General features: G+C 35.6%; 6 protein-coding genes across 10 annotated transcripts; 1 reads left to right on the forward strand and 5 right to left on the reverse strand.

Moving 5' to 3' along the window:
* Positions 1 to 645: 645 nt before the first annotated feature.
* LOC106343172 (glucan endo-1,3-beta-glucosidase 14-like) lies at positions 646 to 3,096 on the reverse strand. Its single transcript, XM_013782323.1, has 3 exons — positions 2,547 to 3,096; positions 1,818 to 2,135; positions 646 to 1,155 (listed from the first exon to the last, which is right to left on the reverse strand). Exons 1-3 carry the CDS (start codon positions 3,036 to 3,038, stop codon positions 790 to 792), a joined length of 1,176 nt encoding a protein of 391 aa, XP_013637777.1. The 5' UTR covers positions 3,039 to 3,096; the 3' UTR covers positions 646 to 789.
* A 400-nt stretch (positions 3,097 to 3,496) lies between these two features.
* Positions 3,497 to 5,039, reverse strand: LOC106316642 (methyl-CpG-binding domain-containing protein 11-like). Its single transcript, XM_013754523.1, has 3 exons — positions 4,954 to 5,039; positions 4,757 to 4,834; positions 3,497 to 4,402 (listed from the first exon to the last, which is right to left on the reverse strand). Exons 2-3 carry the CDS (start codon positions 4,817 to 4,819, stop codon positions 3,704 to 3,706), a joined length of 762 nt encoding a protein of 253 aa, XP_013609977.1. The 5' UTR covers positions 4,820 to 4,834; positions 4,954 to 5,039; the 3' UTR covers positions 3,497 to 3,703.
* LOC106316653 lies at positions 4,555 to 6,543 on the reverse strand. 4 transcript variants are annotated; one of them, XR_001264916.1, is made up of 4 exons: positions 6,289 to 6,543; positions 5,770 to 5,960; positions 4,954 to 5,363; positions 4,555 to 4,834 (listed from the first exon to the last, which is right to left on the reverse strand). XR_001264916.1 is itself a non-coding variant. In XM_013754549.1 (3 exons), exons 1-2 carry the CDS (start codon positions 6,497 to 6,499, stop codon positions 5,815 to 5,817), a joined length of 357 nt encoding a protein of 118 aa, XP_013610003.1. In that variant the 5' UTR covers positions 6,500 to 6,543; the 3' UTR covers positions 4,555 to 4,834; positions 5,770 to 5,814. The 4 variants fall into 4 exon arrangements, 2 of the variants coding, with proteins under 2 accessions (XP_013610003.1, XP_013609992.1); XR_001264913.1 differs by having other exon boundaries at positions 4,910 to 5,363; XM_013754549.1 differs by lacking the exon at positions 4,954 to 5,363.
* A 424-nt stretch (positions 6,544 to 6,967) lies between these two features.
* On the reverse strand, positions 6,968 to 8,488 carry LOC106316689. Its single transcript, XM_013754578.1, has 2 exons — positions 7,517 to 8,488; positions 6,968 to 7,429 (listed from the first exon to the last, which is right to left on the reverse strand). Exons 1-2 carry the CDS (start codon positions 7,698 to 7,700, stop codon positions 7,182 to 7,184), a joined length of 432 nt encoding a protein of 143 aa, XP_013610032.1. The 5' UTR covers positions 7,701 to 8,488; the 3' UTR covers positions 6,968 to 7,181.
* Positions 8,489 to 8,578: 90 nt separating this feature from the next.
* LOC106316674 (phospholipase D alpha 2) lies at positions 8,579 to 12,478 on the reverse strand. 2 transcript variants are annotated; one of them, XM_013754561.1, is made up of 4 exons: positions 12,369 to 12,478; positions 11,842 to 11,944; positions 9,848 to 11,753; positions 8,579 to 9,246 (listed from the first exon to the last, which is right to left on the reverse strand). In XM_013754561.1, exons 2-4 carry the CDS (start codon positions 11,938 to 11,940, stop codon positions 8,813 to 8,815), a joined length of 2,439 nt encoding a protein of 812 aa, XP_013610015.1. In that variant the 5' UTR covers positions 11,941 to 11,944; positions 12,369 to 12,478; the 3' UTR covers positions 8,579 to 8,812. The 2 variants fall into 2 exon arrangements, with proteins under 2 accessions (XP_013610015.1, XP_013610023.1); XM_013754569.1 differs by having other exon boundaries at positions 11,842 to 11,992; positions 12,369 to 12,454.
* A 5,840-nt stretch (positions 12,479 to 18,318) lies between these two features.
* Positions 18,319 to 19,751, forward strand: LOC106344859 (signal peptidase complex catalytic subunit SEC11A-like). The gene is made up of 8 exons (XM_013784159.1): positions 18,319 to 18,490; positions 18,589 to 18,701; positions 18,776 to 18,847; positions 18,927 to 18,962; positions 19,052 to 19,097; positions 19,188 to 19,275; positions 19,374 to 19,431; positions 19,538 to 19,751. The coding sequence occupies exons 1-8, from the start codon at positions 18,412 to 18,414 to the stop codon at positions 19,586 to 19,588; spliced, it is 543 nt and encodes a 180-aa protein (XP_013639613.1). The 5' UTR covers positions 18,319 to 18,411; the 3' UTR covers positions 19,589 to 19,751.
* Positions 19,752 to 20,680: the final 929 nt, after the last annotated feature.

Here is a 20,680-nt window from a genome sequence, read left to right on the forward strand (position 1 = left end):
ATTGAGCTGAAATTTGGCAGAGGTATTGTCGACTTGTTTATCTTGGATTTGTACGGTTGGATTAGTTTCTGGAAGCCGGAATCTTTGTGAGCTGAGGTCGTTTGGTTGCTGCCGGTTTTGAAGCTTTGTGTTGCTCTCTTGTTGTTGTTGTTTGTGTTGGAGATAGCTCTTTGTAGCTAGACTCTCTGTTCTGTTCAGGCTGTTGAACAGGGAGGACGTGGTTGTACTCACAAACATTTATATAGTGGATTGTTGAGTGGACTACGGTCCCGTGGTTTTTCCTTCTCACATCGAGGAGGTTTTCCACGTAAAAATTGTGTGTCTCATTTAGTTATCGCAACTTTGATATCTTGCCATCGTCGAAGTATTTTCCTCACAGGTTCGCACAAGGTCAGGGGAACACGACCATTAGTATTTCCGCTGCGCCGTGTGACTTTCCCCAACATGTACTTGTATACCAACCATAAACAAAACAAACGTCATTTTAGTTTCACAACATTTGTTCATTCAATTAGATTAAAATTAGTATCTTCAATCTGTGTTTGTAACTTCCGAAATTTCTTATGACGTATATAAAGAGCTTGTATAAAAAAAAACTATCATTTCAAGTTTTCTAAACCATACACTCCAATATAAACACATAGATAAAAATAAGTTCTTATGATAACAATGTAACGCTTAAAACTTAAGAAGTGATTAATCACAAACAAATCAAGAATTACGGGGTTAGATTTAATACATTTACATAAACCAAAGGGGTCAATTTGAAATCATCGAAAACCACAACACTCACACCAAACGGTGAAGAAGAAGAAACATAACAACACAAGCCGAAACAAGAGCGTTCAAGGACGTCCCAAACCCACACCGTGTGGCAGAAGAGTCCTTGAGTCCCTTGAAACCAATGTCGTAGGCAATACTACCGTCGGGTTTGAAAAGACCAAAGTTCCTCTCGGAAGTGGGACCGGGCTTCAGATTCTCGTTGAATAGAGCAAACACGTAAGCTTTCACCGCCATGTTTGGTCTGTACGGTGTGCCTTTTCTCTTCTTTAGTCGTTTTTTAAGATTCCGATTGTATGTTCTCGCGTTCTTCACCGATGCTCCGGCTTCATCTGGGTCGCCTTTTGATGCCCACCCGGTCTCCGAAACAATGACCTACGCATAATGTAAGTGAACTCACAACGTTACCTACGTTAATTAATCATCTTCTTCAAAGGTCTTTTTATAGCGTGTATGTGGTTTTTTAAGGGGACAAATGATGTGACCGACCCCAAAATCCAATACCGTATCCACCTTATTTTAGTAGTTAAAAGTCTGATTTTTCTATATATACATATTTTTATACAAATCAAATATAATAATTTAAGTTAAAAATGTTTCAAAGATAATTTATTTATAAGTATATAGCTTTGTTTTCATCACAAATTTTGTAAAATTATTACTGATATAAATTTTTAAATAGGAAATCTTTTCTAGAATTTTAAATATAAATATAAAATCCGATGAGTCTAAAAAATATTTTTGACCCAGTGTCGTAGAAGGCCATGTTTACGTTTTATACGGTAGTGTGTTTACTTTCGAAATAGAAGAATATTTATAATGATGGAAAAGAGTTAGTACCATGAAATCGTGACATTCAAGCAACTTTAAACATAAATAAATAACAAGTATACGTACCTCTTTTACCAAAAAAAAAAAAAAAAAGACGTTTTGCATCTGTTTTTCAAAAGACACAGTATTAGATAACACTTTAAACATAAATAAATAACAAGTATACGTACCTCTTTTACCAAAAAAAAAAAAAAAAGTATACGTACCTGCACTTTTGGAAAGCCAGCTTTTTCGAGAGCAGCATAAGAAGCATCGACCATAGCATCGAACATGTTATCGTAATGAAGCTTAGTTTTGGGGTCGTATATGCCTTTGGTATGCTCGAAGATGGCGTAGTTAAGGTCAATTTCCTTTGAATCAGATTTATAAGCTAGAAAAGGGTAAGCGTTAATGTAGAACGGCGACCCAATTTGCCAGAAAAATGTTAACAACGGCTTCATAAACGGCGCCACATCGTCCCTGAACGTGCATGATGACGGTGGATACGAGTTCTGAAACACCGCTTCCGAGTGTGGACTCGACACCTATAAACAAAGTGTTAATAAATGAAAGTCAGTCACATTAATTGGTCGTTAGAAAATTAGAAAAAAAATTATTTCGTAGACATATTTTACATTTTAGTATATTATTTAATGGTAATGTAAACTTCAAAAAAGATATGTTTTTATATTGGTTAAAAATTATGAAAAGAATCAATTACAAAAGAAAATACATTAATAATCAAAATTTAATATGTTTTTTTAATAATATGTGTAAAATTTTCAAAATTTTCATATTTTTGAAACAGAGTGAGTATAGTATAATGCTAAATTCATTATGGTCAATTGATTTTAAATTGGAAAAAATCATGATCTTAAATTTAACACAAAGTTTAAGAATAATTATTTTCTTTGGTCTTATCTATTTATGATAACAATGTGTTTGGCTTAATGTACCTCGACCATATTGTGAAGTCCGAGACGGCGAAGAGCGTAGTAAACGTTCTTGGCCGCAGGTAAAAGAACTTCCCAAAGCTCGATAGTGGTGCCACCTAAAATCTCGTTTCCCACGGCTATACCGCTAATTCTAGTACCACCTCGTATGAAAGGCTCGACGTTTTCTTTAACCCAAGTCATGGCTCGGTCTTCCGCAACGCTAATGTCCTTGAGAAACTCATTGCCTAGGCCAACGATGATCTCTATCCCGGTATTACGGAAGGCCGTGAGGACGGAGTGATCAGCGTCGTAGATACGTATGTTTCTGATCTTCGCTGATTTAAGGAGAGTTGCTACTGATTCAGGAGATGGGAGGTTGTCGGCTATGCGACCGTAGTTTACACCGTACGTTCCAATGAATGCCACGGCCGTTTGTGAAGCGAAGAGGAAAAGAAGCGAGAGGAAGAAAGTAGAACGAACCATACATGAATATTTCATCTCCGAGGAATGCATTTGAGACTTGCTTCAAATGATTATGTTTTATAAACAGAGCAGGTTCATTTGTTTTTTCTTGTGGTCCTAAAATGGGAACAAGAAAGAGTTTATAGTGTTATGTTATGTTATTCCCTTAATAGTAAGATTCTAAACCTTTGTCACCGAGACCATGCAAAGGGAAAGGAATCAAGGGAAGTTGTTTAGAAGGCAAAATGAAAAGATTCTAACTGAAATTAAATCTAAAGACATAAGAAAACTAGCATTGTGGGTCTTTCTTTTGCATTAGATTCTTACTTTACCTTCAAAGCAAAACTTTTCTTTTTCCCTTTTGCTCTCTGATTTAAATTTGGGACCAAAATCAAAATCACTAGAGAATAACAACCATTTTGCTAATCCTATTAATCTGAGTTATTTCCATAACTTGGTTTATCAATTAAAAATGTAAAAAAAAAAAGAAACTAAAGGCTGCAGCAGTAGAAAGAGTTAACCCTCAACATAGAGAACATGCATAGTCATAATACTTAAGTCATTCAAATAGTACACAGTTTTAGCCTAATAACATCATCTTTAACAGATTTAATCATTAATTAGATACAAAAAAAAAGAGCAAGAAAGGCAAAAGGATACTCCAATAGATTAATAGAAACAAACTCATGCTCTAACAAAAGGAGAGCAGGGCAGGGTTACTCAGCAGCTTTCTCTTTCCCCTCAGCTTCTGCTGTCAGGCCATTTCCCTCGTGGCTTTTGGTCTCAGCTTCAGGCTCAGACTCGGGTGCGCCTTGGCCTGCATCTTCCTTCTTCTGCTCAGTGTTAGCTTCAGCAGTCTTGATCTCAGTCGCCTCTTCTTTGTTAGTTGGAGACTCCACACTCTCCTTGCTAGTGTCACCAACTAGATCATGTGTTTGCTCCTTCATCGACTCACCACCAGCTTCTTGAACCGGAGCAGGATCAGGAGTCTCCTCTGCAACCATGTCGTCTTTTGTTTCACCAGAGCCATCCTTAACAGTTACATTCTCTTCCGTTCCCTTAAGAGGAGACATTTCAGTATCTTCTTCTTGCGCATGAGAGTTCCCCACTCCTCCTCCCTCTGGTTTCTCACCTTCTTCGTCTGCATCTTTCTTTGACCCTGAAGATTTAGTTCTACCTCGCTTCTTAGGCGGCTCTTTATCTGGTGAGGGAGTCGACTTAGTCTTCTTATCACTGATCCTTGCAGATCGCCTAGGAGTCCCACTAGTGGTCCAGTCAAACTCAGTGATGGAGGGGTTTCCAGGGTGAGATTTGAGATACTGATCAAGCTGCTTCCTGTTACTGATCTCCTCACCCGTTGGAGCAACAAACACAATCTCTGTTTTCTTCACTGATCCCACTTTGTTTGGGAAAAACTGCAAAACAAAAAAAGGAGAAAAAAATAAGCAACCTTTGACATAAATACATACAAAAAAACTGTAATTTGAGCTACAAAAAAAGCTTTAGCAAGTTATAAGCGATACTAATCAAGATAACATTTCAAAATGTGTTTTTTTTCTTCTTCTTCTTCTTCTTCCAAGTTTATACCTTTTGAATCATCCAATCAATGCTACAGACAACTACCTTCCCTATGTCTTTAAAGGGGAATAATTGTAAAGAAAAAAAAGACAAAGTGACTTTTTTTCTCAAGTACTAGATGATTTGGTAAAATTGCATTTCAACATTATACAGTAAAGTCTAGGTCTCAAATGATCAGAGAGGAAACAAACCAGTTTTTTCCATGAAGAAGGTGCTGGTAGCTCCACAGGTACACTTTCCTCTTCTGTACCCATTTTGTTTTGCAATCCCTAAAACACACAAAAAGAAAAATTCACAAAAAATGCCACAAAAGTTAAACAAATTACAATTTAAAAACAGACAACCTAGGAGGAGGGTTTGATTGTCGGAAAAAGAAAAAAAGAGTTACCACGGAGAAGACAAGACAGACGGTTGGAAAAATTAGGGATTTTGTTGTGTGTTTGGTGGTTAGTTGGCTCTCTCTCTCTCCGTGTATGAAACATAGAAATAGCTTTAGGGACTTGTCGGAACCGAAGAAAGGAGCATGAAAGATAAAGTCACTTTGGTAACACACATTTCAAAACTAACAGCCCAATGATATTTAACCACGTCTTTCATCTCTAAAATTGGTATAATGCTTCTTTTCATATATAGCGACGACACGTTATAAAGCCTTTAATGAGAAGGGTGCTAATGAAAGGGCACGTCGTCGACTCTGGGATGTTCGCATTAAATGCGTATTTTTGGGGTAATCAATCACTTGGTGGTCATGAAATGCACGTGCCCGAATATACTCAACGACCTTCTTCTCTGCATCCGCTTTTGAAATATTATCGATTTGGAGTCCGGAAAAAATAAACCATAGACACTTTCAGGCCCATCGATATCATCTTTACGGCCCATTAATCTATCTTAGCCTAAGCTGGAAATCAAGTGGAAGCAAAAGCTTAACCGGTTCGGTTATTAAAAACATTGGTCATACTCACAAGAGGAAGTGAGGAACTATATAAGTCAGAGCATTTGACTAAGCATCACTTGCATGAAAATTGATCTGGCGATAGTTTATCATCATGTTACATTCTAGAGCAACGAAAAGGGGATGATAACTATATAATATTATAGAATTAACAAAGATAACATAAGAGAATCATCTCACCATATATCATGTATATTATTACTGTATCCTATTATCATCTGAAATAACTGATCGAAGATGCCTACTTACTTGGGGAGAATGACCTCTCGAACATAGATGACCAAGTTGGGAAAACTATTTGAAACGTGAGCCCTTCTTCCCTTTTCCTCCTTTACCCCTCCCATCGGTCACTGTAACCCAGAAGAAGAGAGACATCCAAAACAGCACTGCGAGGAAGATCTTTACACGGTCTTGAACCCTTGTCACAGCTCCCACAAGACCTAATCCAAAAGCAAAATATAAATTAAAAGATTTTCATTTCATTTGGTGTAGTAAGTTGAGTGTAGTGTTTTCAATTGTTGTTAATGAATCACACCACAAAGCTATTCAACATAACAACATAAAGAAGAACATCCATACTACAAGATGTAAACTTTAGTTCCATGGATTCAAGACACAACCAATACAAAGTTCCAATTACAAAGACTCTATAGTTAACGACATATGCATCTAACTGAATCTTCCGACCAAAACTCCTGATTAAGTGATAAATGGATACAAAAAAAAGTCGAGCAAAACTAATTTAAAGGCAGCAAACGAGAATTGAACCTTCGAGCTGAGTAGTATTCTCAGGCGGAGGCGGATCAGGAGTCGGAGGAGATGGAGGGCCACCAGCGACGGCGATGCGGCGTAAGCTGCGAGGAGTCACGAGTAAGGAGATACTTCGACGGCGAAACTGAAGCCGCGGAAGAATTGAGTGGTGGAGGAGGTAGAGGTTAGAGGAGCGTGTGGTGGTCGTGTTGAACAAAGCCGTCGCCATATTTTCCTCCCCCGACTAATTTGGACCCCATTTTCTCTTTTTATTATTTTCTTCCTTCCAAAAAAAAATGCATACGTGTACATCGTTTCTAAATAAAAATTAATTAGATAATTAGTGCAAAAAATGTAATTAGAATATTAATCTTTTTACAAAGAAAAATAGCAAATATAACTAGGAATATTTTAAAATTTACAAATACAAATTATTTGAATTTTAGAAAGTGTTGCTCAAATTTTTTATTTTTTTTTTTACAAAGTTTGGTTTATAGATTGTTTGACTGACCTCTAGCTTTTAACTTCCAAATGTGTGTAAACTAGCATCTTTGTGTTGTTTTTTTTTTTTTTAGTTTTAGTCTTTAGCTTAGGAAAAAGATTATTATCATAGTCTTGGTAAGTTGGTATGTTCAATACATATAACAGTCCTGTTTGGGATATATTCTCATTGTGATTTTAATCAATATAAGTTTTATAGTTAGCCAAACAAATAAAAGTTTACCACAATCAATATCAATTCTATGGTTTTTACATTGTCACTTTGATTTTATAACAAACAACTAGAAAAGGCAGAGAAGACGAAGTCCACATACTACTACAGCTACTAGTGTGAAGTATGAACAAAAGAAGCCACCTACTACAATTTTCAAACATAAATATATTGACTTTGTTTGGTCCAAGAAGAAAAGTCAATAAGAACATTGAGTTCTGTGAGATCGGTCTCTGAGAATCCCATTGTACAGAGCCATCCGGTTCGCTGGCAGCGTGGATATTCCACAAATTGAACCGGTCTTTCCCGGTTTAGTCGCTATCTCCGGTACGGTTCTCCGGCTCAGTTCCATCCTCTTCCGGTACTCTTCACCGTTCCCTTTCGTATCCTTCACATTCTCGGCAAAGCGAACTTTCTTCTTCTTCCTCCTCTGTTTCTTCATTCCCTCTGCATCACAAGAACAAAAAAGAAACTTCTTTTCTCGGGGAAAAAAAATCAAACGAAGCTTCCGACCACTTGAGAAAAAGAACGTACCTGAAGAAGATAGACAAGAACGGAGGATTGGTGGTGATGGTGGAGTCTGATCATGAACCTGCGAGGTTTGATTCCCATAGAACTGACGAGCCGTCGCGAGAAACAGAGCAGTGCTTGAGAAAACCATGGCGGTGGCGATCGCAACGGTGCCATTAGAACAACCCAACATATAAGACGTGTGCATGACGTTTCTTTAACCAACGGACTTGAAGATACCCAGAAAAATAGAATGTGAACTGAGCTGATCGATGATTGGTTGTTGAGACTTGGGAGAGACGTGTGTCTGTGTGTTCTTGCAGAGACTTGTAACTTAACAACTGTTGAAATTATGATATGGTAGGATTCTCCTCGTGGCTCTCTTCTATACTTATACAAAAATGGTTATATGAGAAAATAAATACTATAAAGTTGGAAAACAGGACTACGAGTTGGATTTTATATCCAAGTGGGGAAAGAAGAATAATGGTAAAACAACTTTTTGTTATAATATAAGATTGGCATTGGTCTATAGACAAACTATATTCTAAGAGACTGCCTTGTATGTCTAGCTTTTAATTTATGTTTATTAACTGTTGTCAGTTGTATGGTTTTGGATAAAAACTTGTGTATACAAAAAGTCGAACAAAATCACATGTACATGTAGAATCCAACTCACAGTCTTTGTGTGTCCATTATTATCCAATAAATTAATATAAAAACTAATTAGATGGATATTTTTTTTGAAAAACACAAGTGTAGCAACGAGAATTGGTGGAACCTTTGTCGACTTAATAATTGTGAGGTTCTATTAGCTTGGATGATGTCAACCACTTGACCTATTTTGAACAGACGTATGACATATGACATATCCATCAGACAATATCGTATGAATCTTAGCACTTAGTTCGTGTCCTGTCGACTTCAAAAACCCAATATTCTTGCTAGCGACTCTAACATTAAACCAGTAAGGTTCCAACGTGTTTTAAATATAAGAAGTTTCAGGATAAAGAAAGAACTACTCGAGAAGAAGCCTTACGTAACTTCCTAGTAAAGTTAATTTGGTTTTATCTATCCTACAACCAATAAGCAAAACTTAGATCAAATATAAGTTGTACGATACATAAGAACATAAAGAAGGTAGATAAAGATCACAAAGCTACATCATCACCATGTCATTGTACGAACATAAAACCAAATTAAAGGAGTACAAAAGTGCTTATCATCACACCAACTTATTAGGATCTAAAGGTAGTAGATAGAGAGAGAGACACTCAATTTATTCAAAGCTACTGCAGCAGCAATGTAGAGACAGTGAGCTTAAGTTGTAAGGATTGGAGGCAGGTAGTCTACTTTGTTTCCGAGGATACGGGCCTTTGAGTCTGGGAAGAACTCAAATCCTGGAAGCTCAGTGATATTACCTTCATTGTCCACACTAATCGGGTAGCGCAGCAAGTGACCAGGAAGGTCATGTTCCAGTGACTCGCTTGAGTAAAAGTCCCAGTACTTATCAGCAATGCGGTTAACTTTCTCAATGCATTCCAAGCTCGAGGGATCTAGGAACGTCTCGTCGAGCATTCCCAAGTGTTCGTACCAGAGTGACATACGGAACCCATGGACCTGGCCACGAGCTGGTTGTCTATGTGACAAGTGATGTGGTTGATACCCTCCCATTGCTATCTCAGAGTCCCTTGCACCATCCATTGACCTCTGGTTGATGTTAGCAGACCCGACGATAATGTACTCATCGTCAACTGCAAATAGGTCAAGTGAGTCACACACACACGCATATATATATATGCAAAAACTCTCTAGGTTTTATAACCGAAGAGTAGGCTTGGGTGTTCAGGTTTGGTTGTTTCGAATTTTCGGCACCATGCATAAGTTCTATTTGGGGTTTTACTAATTTTAGATCGGGTTCACTTCGATTCCTTCCTGGTTTAGTTCGGATCAAGTTATAACCAATGTTTAAAATCATCCAAAAACCTAGAAAAAAAACTAATGAAACTAACGAAAATATATTCAAAATATATAAACTATTCACAAAATATGATTAAAAACTTGTTAAACTATCTAAATTAACTAAAAATATTTGAAATAACAAAACAAAATTCAATATGCAAACTACAAAATTCTCTAAAATAACCCACATAATATATAAATTACCTTGAAATATGTTAAAATATTATTTAGATTTAAATAATTTAGGATATAATCGGATCTTACTTTGGATTCGGTTCGGGCTGTACCAAACCCAAAAGTACCTAGCATTTATGCTATGTTCAAATCGTATTTTGGTTTTTTCGGAATTGGTTAAAAACGCCCAGGTCTATTGAAGATTGTATGTAAACTTACCAATCATCATTTTGCTATGGACGTAGATCATGAAGCGACGTGCCTCTTGCGCCCTCATATAGTCTGTGTCAGGGTCTGGTCTCTCCGCAGGCTCATACTCTCCTTCTTTCTTAACCTCGCGGTTTCCAAGGCAGAAGAACGTCAGATAGTTCCTAGGATCTTCCTCCAACCCCTGAGCCCTGAGAGCCTGAGTAACATCCTTGTACATCATCTCCAAGGTCCTCCTCTGCCAATCCAATATAGCTTGCACCGATGCACTCTCCGGGATACCTTCAGGCCACATCGGAACCACAACATAAACCCTAAACTTCTCTCCTTTCTCGATCTTGTCAACGATCTTGAGAGACAACTCCTTTGGGATCAGATGCAGGGCATTGATGTCTTCAGGAGTGATACCATCAGCAGCCCAAGCAAAGGAGCTTCCAAGGAAGTACTGGTTCTCGATATAGATGAAGTCTTTAGCACGTCTTATGGCGTGAATGTAAGCGTCTTGGATACTCCTGTCAATGACATTGTCCTTACCACTTACCAAACCAGCTTCAGCAGCTACTTCAGGTGAATCAGGAAACCCAGCGGCAGCTCCACCGTCTATAGATCTAAAGAGCTGGACGTTCCACACGTCGTGATCCTCTTGGAACATAACAGGAGAAGGAGTGATGATAATATCACTAAGCTCTCTCAACTTAACGAGAATGTCTTTACCACCTTGCTTGCTCCATCTCTGCTCGAAGTTGTACAAAACATCCCAAGCGATTGGACCTTCGAGACGAGAGTGGATGTCCTGCCAAGGCTCCCTAGGACCACCTTTGGTGATCGAAGCACCGGTGAAGTTAGGCTGATGGAAGTCATCGTGGTGCACCGTGTCCAACGTCCTGAACAAGGAGTGGAAAGGAGTGTCGTAACGTCCGTCGCAGAGATCAATACCTCCGACAAAGCTCATGATCCTCCTCATCTCCGACCCTCCTCCTTGGCTCGGCACCTCGCTGTCCACAACTACGATCTTCTGGTGGTGCGTGAACATGGCTGAGACTTGCAAGTTTTGGACTATGCTACCACCGTCGTCAGGGTTACGTGGACACAACACACAATGCACTTCGCTACCGTTGAAGTAGTTCTCAGTGTCTTCATCGTGAGTAGCCATGAGACCGTCTTTTTTTAAAACATCAACGGAGGTTCTGTCGTCCCACACAAGTAACAGAACCCTAACGCCTTCGGTAGCTTTCTTTTTAAGTAACTCGCCGAGAGTCATATCACCTCCTGGTTTAGGCCTCCTCGAGTCTCTCACCAAAGTGATCTCAGTGTAAACAGACCATCCAGTAATGTAGATCAAATGTTTCGCGTTGGTTATCGCGTCGAAAATATCCTCCCAGCATCTGTGAGGCTCGTAGTTCTTCCCACCAGCGAGAGGAATCTTGGGGACGAAGTTATCCGGAACATGAGCGCCTTGGTACAAAGAAACTTTGCAGCCCTGTCTCTGGGAGAAGAACGTGTAAGGCACTCCAGGGAACTTAGCGCTTTTGACTCCCATGTTCCAGTTTCGATCCGCCTCAACGGCGAAGTACTGGAGTTTGACGTGAATCTTGGACTCTCCGTGGATTGGGTTCCTGTCGTCGTCCAGGATCTCAACCCATTTTTCTACTTCCTCGCCGTTGATGACTTCGTCGACAGGGACGTACGCTCTCCCGATGAGTGTGGCTCCTATGGGGTTATCGTCTTTAACGGTGAAGATGATGTCTGAAGCCATGTGGGCACAGTAGATGTGGAAGGACTCATACCACTTTGGGTTCTTGGGCTCGTCTGTGATCTTCCTGGTTCTACCAACTCTAGCTTTTTGTAGATCGATCGTTGCGTAGAGCTGTGTTTCTCCTTTGCCGAAACCAATTGTCTCTTCAACATTTGATATAATCTGAAAGTTAATACAGAAAATAAAGATCAAAAATTGTCTCTTTATGTTACAGCTTCAGGAATATCATATTCCATAACATAATATATACCTTGCCAAGGAAGCCTGCAGACCTGAGACCACCAGTGTGGAGGGCATCAACTTCATAGATGGTAGCGTGCAAAGTCCCGTGCAACAGATGCTGCGCCATTGATCTTCCGTTCAACACATATTAGTTTATCCAAATAATGTATACTCAATCCCTCCGTACACAAATAATTGAAGTTTTAGCTTTTTTTTAGTGTATACAAAAAAAAATTGATGTTTAAGAATATAATTAATACATTTGTATTTAAAACTAAAACATAAATCAAAAACTAAAATTATAAATGGTGGAACTTTATTGATAAAACTAAAAATAATAATCAAACGAGTGTATTAAATTTTTTTAATATGTGTAATATACCTTAAATACAGAGTATATAAATAAGAAACCTACACAGATGAGGATAGAGTTTGCGAGTTCAACTCATCCTAACCACTAAATCTACGGTTTCTAATTACTTAAAAACACGTGCAGACAACTTAAGAAAGATTCAAAGCGATGAATGTACAAAAGAGATTCAGAGAAAGACTAACTTGCAAGATTCCTTGAAACTAAATCGGTGGTGAGAGAGGAAGAAGAATCTGTGATGGAAGAAGAGCTACAATGTGGTGGAGCTATTATTTCAAGGAAATGATAGGGGGGACGCATGGGGCCTCATTTTCTTTTATTTCTTTCCTACTTAGCTTTGATTATTTATTTAACATGACCCCACCGTACGAAGAAAAATCAACTTTTTTGTTTCATCCCTTAAGTTTGTTAGTTCACAAGTAAGTCCTAATTGTTACATAAAGAACTCTCAATATTCCTTTTAATCTATTAAATTAACGACAATTGGAATGATTGGGTATATATCATACACTTTAAATGATCAAACATCGAATAATAATAAATTTAGTGGTCAAAACAACATAATTATATAATAAAGGTTCAAAAAGGAGAAAGTGGAAGAGTTAGTGACTATTAGAAAATCTTAAAATAATCCAAAGTTGTAATATGCCTGACTTGGGATAATATATCCAAATCGTGCTCCCGCGTCCAAGTGCCACGACGTCGTTTCCAAAACTGGATCTTTCACCGTCCATTCGAGAGAAACTTTTATGTACAACTCTACAACGTGTTCGTACTAAGTCACTTCTACTACTTTTAACTTTTCATCGTTGGATAGTGAATGTGACTTTGGATTCTTGTATACATTATTAACCGACATAGAAAAAATGGTTACACAACGTGTTATATAATCATCTTAACAAACTAGTAGTATAAAGTTATTAAATCGATTTACGTTCTTCTAACTTTTATATTTTTCAAAATAATATATCGTAATTGGGGAAGAAATGTCTCCAGCATATGTAAGGTACGTACGCGTAGAAGCCGTGTCTTGTGCTCAACTCTCAAGAACAGTCCATTATTTTGCTGTCTGAATACAAATTTATTGAGAACTTTATTATATACTTCCACAAAATCATCGTATGTAATATGATCATGTATGTTTGTTTACATGTAAACTTATTGCAAAATAATTGGATTCCTTTGTAAAAAATAACAATAGATCATCATCACAAAAAGAGAAGAAGTGAGGTAATTATTCATTTTTTTCTTTTCAAATTAGGTAATTTACTAAAAGTCATCATAATGTTCTGACGATATTCAAGACTTTGAGACATGGACGATGGCCCCCACCCGCTGCCGACACCGGCGATGTCTATTTCTATTGGCTAATACTAATTTGCTTATCAACTGATTGGTCAATGGATATCGAGGTGTCTCGACTATTCTCTCCTTGAGAAAATTTATCATTTATATATGATCCAAGTATAGTGTATTTAAATGCGGTACTAGCATATATAAAGTAGACTATGACATATCGACACGTAGAATATAGAGAGAACTGTAGGCCTCTTACAGAATAGCTACATTAGAATCACAGCGAGCATACATGATACAACATCATCAAGAGATCAGATGCAACATTATCGTGCATATTTCCGTTTCAACCTTAAACGTGAATTCCAATTGTACATAACTAATCAGGAGCAGAACAAGTAGAAGGAAAAGACGAGCACGATATGTATTATTAATGTACACCGACGTGATAAGGAACCTCATCGATAACTGTGACTTTGTGAGTATTCTTTCTGAGCTGAAGTCCCACAGTCCAGTGAGACACCTTCAATGAAATCAGTTGAAAATGGTAGCTAGTGAGCCTGAACATAAAGTAGACAACTATAAAATTTTCATTAGAACCTAAAAGAAAATCACGAGAAACAAAAAAAAAGTATGTTCCTTAAATATTTTGTAATGGTTAGCGTGGTAATGAAAAGAAAACACTCCCTTTTTTATATTTTTTCCTCCTTCATAACTTGTTATCTACGAACTAATATATTTTTTGAAAATATTACACGGTAGATCAGTTTTTAGTTTATTATTACAAAGACAGTTGTTGCTACTAAACTAGTTTTGTTTAACTAAGTCCACTTTTTTTATTACAAACTAACTAAATTAGCCTAGATTTAAGTGTCTATTATCTTAACTAAATTTAATATATGTTTTTACTTGATTTAACATAAATTCTTACTAACAAACAAAATAAAGTCGGTCCACATCTCTTTCTTCTTCGTCTTAAATTCTCAACTATATTTTTTAAAATAAAATATGTTTTCTCAGATTTTGTATATCAGCAGATGTTTTGGCTCCCCCAGGCTCCAAGTGCCGATCGAACCCATGTGACGCTAGTTGCAGCTACCCTTTTACCGCTAGAACTAACTCATCCTGGTCAATGAACTAATACTTATCATTTGGCTCTTTGGTCCTTCTCATTTGATTAGAAGAATTATATTCCCATCGATCCTTGCGTGTTGTTCATAAGGGATTTAGGCAATGAACGTCATACACTGAGATCATTCCATCATTGATGATAGGAGAGTTATCAAGTGAGAAGATGAATGTTTTGCACAGGCTAATCATGTCTAAATTTTGATGTGATACATATGCGATTTTTTATACAAATATTGATATCAAAGAGTTTACAGCTAAAACTAAAGCTAACTAGGTGGTGGTAGTCTAGTGATAAAAGTAAACTTGGAGCAAAGTATAAAATCATTGTGTTTGATTTTTATTGGAAATAAAGTTGTTGGCACCTGGTTAAACAAAAATGGAACCATATTTTAGACTTCATCAAACATAAGGTTGGACTAGTCATCAGTACTGTTTCTAGACAAATATTTTGGCTTCAACACTTTCGATTAACAAAAACAAAAACAAAAACAAAAAAAAGAAAAGTATATCTTAGTAGATATTTTAACTATTAACTTAATTAAATTTACTCCTTTTGATTTGCCTTCGATTAAAAAGAAGAACCTATGTAAAAAAAAAACTTTGATAAAAATGCAATAAAACATTTTATATCCTCTTTTTATTATTTGATGAGCATTATAGAGATAACCTTTAGTTCATTTGATAACCTTTAGTTCATGTGTTATTTTCAATATTGTCATTTCCTACGTGGCAGCAGCACAAGCTCTCTCACATCATATATTCAAAAACCCTTTGTCAACTAGACTAATTACAAAAATTGCAATTGATCATTAGATTATAATTTGACTAATATACTATAAGCTTCTTTATTATTGACTAACAAAAAAAATAACACTTCTACGTTTAATGTTGTCATTATTAGTTTCCTATACTTACAAAGGTAATTATATATGAGATTAGGATTTTGTGAGTGTCCATACACGTGAAGATGATTATAACGATTTCTACACTAAACCATATATTGAAAACATTTGTTCTAGACATGCTCGGTTCTATCTAGTATCTTCACAAAAATATTGTTTTGGTTTTTACAAGTATTATTCATCATATAGCATTTTATATAGTTAGACATTATATATATAAACGTAATATAAGTATAATGTCTAACTATAGTGTATATAAACTAAATGTCTAAATATAATGTCAACACCATAGAAAACCCATATAAATCCGTTAAAGGACATATATCTAAATTTTGACCATGTAAATTTAAACATCGTAATCAATATTAAAATACAAATTCAAATTTTGGTGATATTAAAGAAACGTGATTTGCAAAGGAAACCGGTCACACGATTCTTAAAAGGAAACTTCTAATAACTTTGATATATTTTTAATTTACGATTTTGGTAACATTTAATTATTTTGGTAACGTTAATAATGAGCCAATAATCTGCTATGCATTTAATTTGATAAATTTTTTGTTATACATAATAGGGAGTCGATTATGGTTACAATTTTTTTTCAAATAATTGATTGTTGTATATGAGAAAGTTAGATTATGGATTCAAAGTATTCCAATCAATTAATAATCGTGAGCCTGGCAAACGTTTTCTTCAATTTTGTCATATATATGGAAATTTGAATATAGTGTCTACAAAATTAAGGTAAGTTTTAGTACATAGCGCAAGTTATGCAAAATTAAATAGATAATATCAGTATTTATTACGGCGAATTGATTTTGTTTCATTAACCCAACACAGGTTTGACTTCTTAGTATAAATTAGGGTTTGACCCGCGCGACTGCGCAAATGTTTTTTTTTGTCATCAACTAGAACAGACTCAAACTGACTCTGTGTTTCTTAAATAATTTTATATATCATTTTTATAATTAAAAAAAATATTTATAACTTATATTGGTTGTGTATTTCGGTTTTAGATGGCAAAACAATCAATTGGTATGTTAAATAAATTATAATTTAATAATTATGTACAATATACATAATATTTTTTTCTAGAGTATTTGCTTATAAAACCTACCATTTAGTTGATCATATATATTAGTACATCTATATTTTAAATACACATGTTTCTTAGATAATGCATTTTTCCTACTACATGGACTACAATATGGTTTAATGTCAAACTTATTCTATCACTCGTAACATTTACCAAAAACAATGATTAAAAACTTAAAAATATATCGATTCAATATATACAACTTATTATTGAAAATGTTTTTATAATAAATTTCACTAACTATATACACTAAATTATGAATTAAAAAATTATTTATAATATTTTTATAATTAACTAAATTTTATGAATTATATTTCTATGAAAATCAGTTAATCTATTATCTTTTTAATTTCTATGAATTGTTTTTATAATTTTATAGATTCTTGATGACAAAAAAAAAATTCTTTTTACTTAATTTTATCACTATATATATATTATGTATATGCAAAAGTAAAATAATTTTTCTAGCATGATGGCTATGTACGCATGGGTTATGTTCTTGAAGATATATGTATTTTTGTCATCAAAAAATTGATATATGTATATTATTAGATTTTAATACAATGACATGATATAATATATTTATATGATGTAATATTAGTTTTATATATTTCTGTGGGGATAAATAAAAGTTGTTATATGGGTTGGATTCGTTAGATGGAGTCCCTATTTGTAAGCGATACATATTTTATTTTACTGGATTGGTAACTGAATAATGCAATATTCATATACCAACAAAGATTAGCATTGCTATAATAATTTTTAAAAAAATTAAAAGATTGTCCAAATAAGAAAAATCACACATGAAGAAAGTCACGATTTCTATTTTAATATATAAGATATATGTTGCCTACAATTCATGGACTCACCACACCCTTTTTCTCTACTCCCAATTTATCTAAACAATCTCTCAAACAAACATCAACATGACTTACATTGATTGGTTTTCCAAAATTATATTTGAACTCAATGATGTTCGAGAGATCTATGCTTTCAGAAAGATGTATATAAGTTCGTTTAGTGAATTTGGCAAGTAGGTATGTTTAGTTTGGTAAACTAATTCTTAGTTATTTCTCTCTATAGGATTGCAAACCAGGAGTTATGATGAAAACCTTTTTCGTGACATTTTGGTTTTATCAGTTTTTTATTTGTTTCCTTATAATTTGTTACTTTCGTATTTTGTTTTTCTATTACCTATGTTTTTTTAATATTATAATTATAATCTTATTATGAAAGAAATAATTCTATTTCCTATGTTTTGTTTTGTCTGAAATTCATAATAAATTAACATAAGTTATTGCATACTATTATACATTTTTCCATAAAATATATCTAATTTACACATAACTAATTACACAAACTTTTTCAAAAAAAAAAACAATTAAGTTTACATTATATATACATGCATAATTTGGTTCAATATATATCCTTAGATCTAATATTTGTGCCTATAACTTTAAATTTTTTAATATCTATAAATTATAAATAAAAATCTATTTTGTTCCACCTAGTAATGTACTGTTTGGTCTTCAGTAACGGTTGTGTCCAATACAATTTCTCAAAAATAAATAGTAGATTTATTACTAAAATGAAATATTGATGGTAATAAGGGAATCTTTACTAATTAAACCGGTTTGACCGGAAGTAGTAGTAAACCGATAGTTAGATATGATATATAAACCGATTTCCAAAAACGCTTTTATCTGTCTTCTTCTTCTCTACCGAAACGCGTGAAGAGGAGTGAGTGAGTTTCTGCGGATCTGAATCATCGTTTTCACTGCAAATCCAAGGAAGGTAGCAATCATGGGTTGGATCGGAGAAACAGTAGACTCGATCAAATCAATCAAGATCCGTCAGCTTCTCACCCAGGCCATCACGCTCGGTTCGTTTTTCATATCACCGATTCAAACCTCTCAATTGTTATTTGGATTCAATCGTGTTAATGAATTAAAGGGTTTTGGCTTTTGATTGGGGTTTAAGGTATGATCGTGACGTCTGCATTGATAATATGGAAGTGTTTGATGTGTGTGACTGGCACTGAGTCTCCAGTCGTCGTTGTTCTCTCAGGAAGCATGGAACCTGGCTTTAAGAGAGTAAAGTTTCTTTCTTGTAATCAGATTTAAACGAAATGAGTTTGTAATCAGTTTTAAGGGCATTGTTGTGACAGGGGGATATATTGTTCTTGCACATGACCAAAGAGCCTATTCGAGCAGGCGAGATTGTTGTTTTCAATGTTGATGTAAGTCACAGCTTTCTTGTTTGTTTCTATGTGTCTCTTGATTGGTTTAGTTTTATTGATTACGTTTCTTCTTTTTCAGGGTCGTGATATTCCCATCGTCCATCGTGCCATCAAAGTAATGTTTTTTCTTACTTTTTTTTTTCTCGCTGTCGTCGTCTCTGGAGATTTGTTCAGCATTGTTAAGGTATTACTATTACATTACAGGTTCATGAGAGGGAAAACACTGGACATGTTGATGTTCTCACAAAAGGTTCTAGCTTTGTTTCTCAACGTTAACCCCTTTTTAAAACTAACCCTGTGTAGTTCATGGATTACTTAACACAACTTTTCATTGTTCCAGGTGACAACAATGATGTGGATGACATCGGTCTCTATGCTGATGGACAGTTTTGGCTTCATAGGCACCATATAATGGGGAGAGCTGTTGGGTGAGTACTCTTATTTAACAACGTTTCCTGCCAGACATGCCAAAAGAAACTGCTACGATAAGATCAGTTGTGGTAAATGTTTCCCTTTTTCTTTCCAGGTTCTTGCCTTATGTTGGATGGGTGACCATTATCATGTCAGAGAAGCCTATCATCAAGGTACAAACCTTCTAACACGGCCTGCAATTTGCTATGTCATGGTTTTTGACTTGAGATATGTGTACGTACTTTACTCTAAGTTCTTGTTTCTCTTCTCTTCTTTCAGTATATACTCATTGGTGCGTTGGGTTTGCTCGTTATAACATCCAAAGACTGAGGCAACATACAAATGAGCATAAGTCTGGTGTCAGGGAATTGGCTTCCGCAACTGCAACCCTCATCATCATAATTTTTTAGTCATGTCTTTAAACTAATAACAAATCAGATTTTATAATTTATACAATTTTGCCTTTAAGTCAGCAATGATTTATTTTGTGACAGTTTCTTTAGCAGCATTGCCTGTGACTTCCTTCCACTCAAGCGGATAGCTTGGGTTCTGAAGGGATGTACTAGTTTTTTCAATTCCAAACTAGCAGGGCGATAAGAGTATACAATAAACCTGAGTGTAGAAATCTTAACCAATAGGCTTAGGTGCTTTCACATCGGAATTTAAAAGGATTTTAAGTAATACATAAGGGAGATATGTGTCAATCCAGTTATCACAAATGATTTTAAATTAGAAATTCATATTAGAGTTCAATCAAATAATCCAACTTAATTTATAATTGATCTAACTCAAAAGTTGGTCCATTGATCATTGTTTAATTGTCAAAAACAAATATCTCGAAGGGGTGTACTTGATACAGCGTCCCAAACTGAAAATTGGAAGAATCTTACGTAATATAAAAGATATGTGCTAATCCCATTTCTACCAAATAGTTAAGGTTGAAACTGATATCTTGCATATTTACATTGTTTTATCCATTCATCCATGAGCATTTTCATCATATAGCTTAGGATTTAGCCATGTCTAGGTTGCATTTTGCATTCATTGTCCTTATTAGGTGTTGGAGTGTGCCATGGAGTGATTTGAGATGTTTGGGAGCATTGTGATCCAAAAGGAGGTGAAAGATGAGCATGGATGGAGCCTTTAGAGAAATCTCCTGTTGCTAAGATTTTGTGGAGACACAGAAAATTGAGTTAGCTTTCTAATGGAAGTGGTTTCAAGTCATTTGGAGATGTAATGAAGGAGTTATGATCAATTTACTAGAGGCATATCCATCCTGGTCGAGCATCGCAGAGTGACCTCTCAGAATGACCTACCGAGGTCGCTCCCAGCCAGAGCGACCAGCCAGAGCGACTAGCTCAAGTCACTCCCAGCCAGAGCGACCAGCCAGAGCGACTAGCTCAAGTCACTCCCAGCCAGAGC

Source organism: Brassica oleracea, chromosome C1 (assembly GCF_000695525.1).
Source record: "Brassica oleracea var. oleracea cultivar TO1000 chromosome C1, BOL, whole genome shotgun sequence".
NCBI lineage: Eukaryota > Viridiplantae > Streptophyta > Magnoliopsida > Brassicales > Brassicaceae > Brassica > Brassica oleracea.